The 6,486-nt window shown below is 37.4% G+C and overlaps 1 protein-coding gene across 1 annotated transcript; it reads right to left on the bottom strand.

Moving 5' to 3' along the window:
- Positions 1 to 4,429: 4,429 nt before the first annotated feature.
- On the bottom strand, positions 4,430 to 5,659 carry LOC150081356 (uncharacterized). The gene is made up of 3 exons (XM_090379704.1): positions 5,550 to 5,659; positions 5,348 to 5,449; positions 4,430 to 5,164 (listed from the first exon to the last, which is right to left on the bottom strand). The coding sequence occupies exons 1-3, from the start codon at positions 5,553 to 5,555 to the stop codon at positions 4,667 to 4,669; spliced, it is 606 nt and encodes a 201-aa protein (XP_090235830.1). The 5' UTR covers positions 5,556 to 5,659; the 3' UTR covers positions 4,430 to 4,666.
- Between the last annotated feature and the right edge of the window lie 827 nt (positions 5,660 to 6,486).

Genomic DNA, 6,486 nt, shown 5'->3' with positions numbered 1-6,486 from the left:
AGCCCTGTGTTATCTACATATGTGTCCCTATTGGACTTTGGAAGGCAAAAAAGGTGTAGGAAAGTGATAGTAGGAGGGGGAGAAGAAGAAGAAATGCCGTCGAAAGAGGAAAGGCACAGTTACTCCTCACACTCACTCACCCACTGAACTAAACCACTCATAAATCCCCCGAATAGGCAACTCTTCTCCATTAGGAAAGAACTTTTGTTACCTATTCCAACAATCAACCACCCACTGGCTAAAGGCAAATTTCCGGACATCTATCCTACATCTGTCTTTCCTCAATTTGAATTTATGCCCTCTCAGGTGATTATTCTTCTAAGCAAGAGGAAGAATCCCATCAGCATTGAGCATGCTCAAACCATTCAAGGCTTTATACACCTCTATCAGATCACCTCGCTGGTGCCTAGTCTCCAGACACTGTAATTTGCAAAACTTAAGCCTTTCTTCGTAAGAGCACCCCTTTGTTCCATTCACTAATCTTGTTGCCCTTCTCTGTACTCGTTCCAGCAGCTCTACATCCTTCTTGAAATGAGGCCTCCAGACCTGTATACAGTACTCTAGGTGTGGCCTGACCATCGCTTTATACAATGGAATAATCACCTCCTTATCCCTGCTGGAAAAATTCCTGTATATCATTGACAATACTCCATGAGCTACTCTTGCAGCCCGTCTGCACTGCTCAGAGAACTTCATATCTGCCTGCACAACCACCCCCAAGTCCCTTTCATTCTCTACCACTGTCAGTGTAGTACCACAGAGTTGATACGTTGCTCTGGGGTTGCTGTTTCCCATATGTAGTACTTTACATTTGTCAATGTTAAACTTCATTTGTCACCTCTCAGCCCATCTGCTCAACCTTTCCAGATCCTGTTGCAGCAGCATAGTGTCAGTAGTGTCTTTGACAAACCTGCCAACCTTCGTATCGTCTGCAAACTTGGACATTAAGCTTGATATACCATCATCAATATCATTTATAAATACAGAAAACAATAATGGACCCAACACTGAGCCCTGAGGGACTCCACTAATAACATTAGTTCACAATGAGCAGTGTCCATTGATTACCACTCTCTGTCTTCTCCCCCTCAACCACCCCCTTATCCATAGCAGCAATTTGCCTCCAATGTCACACTGCTCCAATTTGTGTAGCAGTCTTCCATGTGCAACAGTATCAAAAGCCTTTATAAGATCCAAGTATATAATATCAAAGTTATTCCCTGCATCCAGTTCTTTTGTGACTGCACCATAGTATCCAATCAAATTGGTCAGGCAAGACCAATTTGATCTAGACAAGACTTCAGTTATAGCTCGAACCCAACAAAACCATGCTGTGTCCGAGCTATAACTGAAGTCTTGTCTAGATGATCCTCCAATGCATCTTTAACCAGTGACTCCATTATTATCCATTATTAACTGGTCTGTAATTACTTGTGTCAGCCTTCGATCCCCCTTTGTGAATGGGGATACATTTGCACATCTCCAGTCCGTGGGAACCTCTCCTGAGTCCAAGGAAGCTCTCATAATTATGGCTAAGGGTTTGCTTACTTCCTTTGCTGCCTCCTTTAATATAACTGGATAGATCCCATCCACCCCGGGTGCCTTTCTTGTGTTTATCTTCAACAGTTTCTCCTCCACTTTACTCCCAGTTATTTCAAGATTCTGTAGCTTACTGCTAGAGTTGAATACACCTCTGGCATTCCCCTCGCTGAATAACTCCTCATGTGTGAATGTCGATGCAAAATATTCATTTAGTTTGTTAGCTACCTGAGCAGGATCATCAACAGTTGACCCATCAATATCAAGTGGACCAATGTGATTCATCCCCTTCCTTCTAGAGTTTACATAAGTAAAGAACTCTTTGCTGTTTTTCTTTGCATCCCTTTCCAAGGATTTCTCGTAATCTGCCTTCGCCTGCCTAACCTCCTTTGTAACTTGGTTACAGATCAACTTGTATCTATCATAGGCATCCGTGTCACGTGTTAATTTGTATGTATCCCATGCATTTTTCTTCTCTGCCACGAGTCTCATTAGTTCATCTGACATTCAGTTAAGCCTAACCTTGATCAAAGTTTCTTAGTGGGTATGAGCCCTCGTGTGCAGCACAGTTGGTAAAATCGCCATCCTCGGCACACCGTGTGTAAAAGACCCAGTTTGAGTCCCGTCGATGACGTGGCCAATTTTTATGGACCTTTTCCACAACGTGGCTGACTACTCTAAATGCCATTACCACAGAGGCAGGTAATACTAAAATTCTTAAATAGAAATTCTCTGATGATGAGAATGTGTAGCTATTCTTGAAACGTTAGTTGTAATATTTTCATTTTAATTGGTCGGTTGATTGTACTATTCACAAAGGATACTAATGCAGTGAGGTATCAATATATTGCTGGGTCTAGTACCACATTAAAGTTCTTTAGAACGTTTTTACAAACAGTCTGTGGTCGTTTCGCGAGCTGTGGACCTTCTGCTGTCCCAAGTGATATATTTTCATAACTTATGACTCATCGTGCCCTGATAGGATCACGTGTTTGCACATCAGATCCTATCCATCAAGGAAAGTAGCACAGAGATTTCTGTAGGGGGAGCTGAGATATGCGAGGTGTTGGACCTTGGCCCAAAATCAACACAAAAAAGCCCAATTGTTGTTCCTCCCCTGTTTGTGACTGCGTGACGTTCTTCCAATGGTGTGTTTTCCATGCACGTGTTCAATTCTTATAAACCCCTCATTAAAATAACGCGCAACGAAAAGTTCTTGTTAATACAGTTGTATAATTAAATCTAAATTTATTATTTTAACATCAATGAATATTAAACTAATATTTATTCAGACACCTTTTTTTTACTTTATTAATACCGTTCATTATAATAACGGTGACATATATGGACGTAAATGATTGGCATTTAAACTTCATCGGTGTAGTGGAACATCCAATAAAATCAAATTGCACATACCGAGGGCAGCGCTTCCTTTGGAATAAAATAAACGCTTAGCTTTCGTTGAATATTTTCCATAGTCTGTCTTACCTTACAAATTATGAGATAAGGAATTTCCCCAGAGGTGTATGAATCATATAAATGTATTTAAAAGTCTTGGACTTCATCGACCCTTTTCGTAGAACTAAGGCAGTTATTCGTCACTCGGGTGTGTTCTTAGCAAAACAACAAAACGACTACACCCTGCGGAACTAGGGTAAGGTCACAAGAGACACGAAACTCTCATCTGCAGGTCAAATATCAGGGAAAGTACGACTCCGCATTTTTAACTGACCTCTTTCCCACCGTTTCTTATATTCAATCACACAGCGGGAGATTTGCATTGTCCACTAGACACTGTATTTGAATTTAATCCCAAAATGAGTAGGACGTTTGGAGCAGAGAATTTCCCCCTAGAAATTTCGTTCTTCATCCCTTAAAATAATAATGCCATCTAATAATTTTAGACTGCTAGTATAAGTCACTCATTAACCATCATAAATCTGGAATTGACTCAGTTCTAGTCATAATATTAACCTCAAAAGGTTAATGATAAAAGGCTTCAAAATAGGCGTTCTTTTTCTCAGGTTATGAGAGAAGCTCTATCATTGGAGTCTGATAGCACACTATACGTTAATTAGCTCATAAATTCTAAGTAGGTCACCTTGCATGAGGTCGCTCTCATCGCTTGGCTACAGAAAAAAAAAAAAAAAAATACAAAATTATACCTTTTTTTTTTTGCAGTTTAAGTATTATTCAAGTGAAAAACAAATTACTTTTCCCGGGACATTTTTATGCAATATTATCATTATATTACACTTAACTACAATCTTATTTTATGGGTTTTTTCGCCTACTACACTCTGCGCCCGAGAGTATTCATATAACTCTTTGACGTCATTACTGTGATGTTTACTCAAATACTTGTCTGTCATTCGCAAAAATTTTAAAAATAAAAAAAAAAACTTTTATAAAACAATTTGTAAAATTAAATTTAAATTTTCATGTTGAGATAGTTTTCTATGTTTTAAAATTTAATAGTTAGTAAATTCAAATTTAGTTAGACACCTGTTTTTTGTTTACTAAATGTCAATAAGCTAGAAACGAAATCTACTGATTCGTGATCACACGACAGTGACGTCATGAGAACACTAGGAGGAGATTATAATTCAGAGTTAGATGACAACGCCATCTGTTGTCATGATTTTTGTTGTTGAAAAATCTTGCAGTACGCCATCTATCAGCAGCAATAATAATTATTAATTTAAAATAAGCAAATTTAATGCCATATAATTTACAAATAAAATTTAAAAATAGTATTATAATTCCCAATAGTATATAAAGGTAATAATAATAATAATAATAATTATTATTATTATTAAAATAATAATATATAATAATTAAATAATAATAATAATTTGTGTGTTTTTAATAATACATAAGAGAGTCAACCATAACATAAAATGCGCTTTATTTGAAAAGCAAGGTATGAAGATATAACTTTTTATACAATATTCGATAATAATAACAAAAGCAACATTAATTATCACAATTACATTAACCACAATTGCAAATAAAAAAATATTCGTAGTCAAGACAACACAATAATTAGCAAGAATTGCATAATCGAATCTTCACGCGCTTATCCAGTGGCGCCATCTACTAGCAATAATTTCAAAATTATTAATATTTCATAACACATAGCTATATCCTAAATGTGGACTAATCATAGGAGGTAAAAATCTTTCAGGTGTTGCCAAGGGAATGCCAAAATTCATTGGATGTGCAGCAGAAGGGTGTGGGTGGGTCAATAGACGTTCATTGTTGAATCCAACTACCTTAGTATGGTGGCCACCGTATTCGATGAGTCCATAAGGTCCTGGTCGGGGTAATGGACCCTTAAGGGGTTGACCGTTGATCCTTACATTCTTCTGTGTATTATCCACATTTCCTCTGGGGAATTCATCTCGGAAAGGGAGTACTTCTCTGATTAATGGAGAAGGCATTTCGGACTGGAAAGTGCTGCCATCTACCATAGGTTGTGGGAAACTATAACGATTATTTTGGATACGGAAACTGTCGGTGACGATGGGACCAGTGAATTCAGAACGAAGATGGTCAACTTCCTGCAGGGGATCATCATTTTCGAATGAGATAGTAACTGGTTTAAAATCAAGGGCTCCTCGTTCCTACAAAACAAAATTAGAATAGTTCAAAATTCAAAGATGGCGCTAACTGTTGTATCTGAATATAATTCAGTTAAAATTCGATAGATGGCGCTAGCTGCTAATCTATACATGTAACAATGGACAGATATCTGAGTTTCCTATGCAATAACTCAAAATTGGCTTAAAATATTATAGTTTTTTTACCTCTTCAGGTCTTTGATCTGGGTTGACTTCTGAGCGAGATATTTGGCTGTTAAAACCTATAGCCGCTTGGCTGCAGGTAACGAACCACATCAGAACCACCCACTGGAAAAGAAATACAGAAATGGTACAAAAATATGAATCTTCACAAGAACTGTCACAAGAAGTAGATTTGTAGACTCTGGTTAATCGTAAATAGACTTACCTTCATGTTAAATGTAGGCAGTGTTCTTAGGGATGTGAAAGAGGTAGAAAACCCCTCATATTTATATAGGAGTTCTCTAGCGGTTTAGAGGTTTGTTTATTGGATATCACTAGTTCTTGCCCATCAAAATAGATAAGCAGTCAAGTAGAGAATTTGTAGAAATGCAGAGTAACTTAAACTGTTTGTAAAGGCCACTGGATACATGGCATGCAGCTGTGTAACCGTACCCTAACATCCCCCAGGTAGTGCATCTACTAATGTACATAGTTTAATGGGTGATTTGTTTCTTTTTTTAATTTTTAAGAAGAATTTTGTCTTGTCTAAGAGCAGAAGCATCTGGCTTGTGTGAATCCTGCTTCTCAGTTGAAAATAAATAAAAAAAAAGTTTCTGACTGTTGAATGGGCGTGGCTTAATCAGTTCTTTCCTGAATCAGCCAGTTTTCTAAATTTGGCCACAAATGGCCTTCAAGATAAGTAGGCCAGGGTTTACAGAGGTTGAAGACGAGAAAGGAAGAATAGTTTTTGCATTTAGCAAGAAATCTTCAGAAGGAATGAGATATTTGGTTGCTAATAGAGAGAGAAACGTACAGAAGCTGATTTTTTTACCTGCTGCGCATTATTGCTCAATAATTATTCAAGCGTTTTGACTATCAGCCAGATTTTCTGGATTTAGAGATGGGGTTCAGTCGGTAATCAATCGCTCTCAGATAGAGATCTTAAGTTGCAAAACTAGTCTATTTTTTAACAGATATATCCTAATTTGTTTAAAAGTTATCCATTAATGTTTTCTCATATTTTATCTCATTTTCATTCGATTTTCATCCCGCAAACAGGAAATTCGCTCATAGAATATATCAAATGTACAGATAAGATATACTGCTACCTCTTAGCCTTATCTTGTTTAAAATGCCCCTAGAAGAAGGGGTAGGAACATATA

The sequence above is a fragment of the Mastigoproctus giganteus genome, chromosome 8 (assembly GCF_048544385.1).
Source record: "Mastigoproctus giganteus isolate SK-2022 chromosome 8, ASM4854438v1, whole genome shotgun sequence".
NCBI lineage: Eukaryota > Metazoa > Arthropoda > Arachnida > Uropygi > Thelyphonidae > Mastigoproctus > Mastigoproctus giganteus.
Note: the sequence above shows the minus strand (reverse complement) of the source record. Positions and strands in the feature narration are given on the sequence as shown.

Coding starts and splice junctions, on each gene's coding strand:
- LOC150081356 (XM_090379704.1), bottom strand. Junction 5,165..5,347: donor CAGATCAAAGACCTGAAGAG/GTAAAAAAACTA, acceptor TTTGTTTTGTAG/GAACGAGGAGCCCTTGATTT.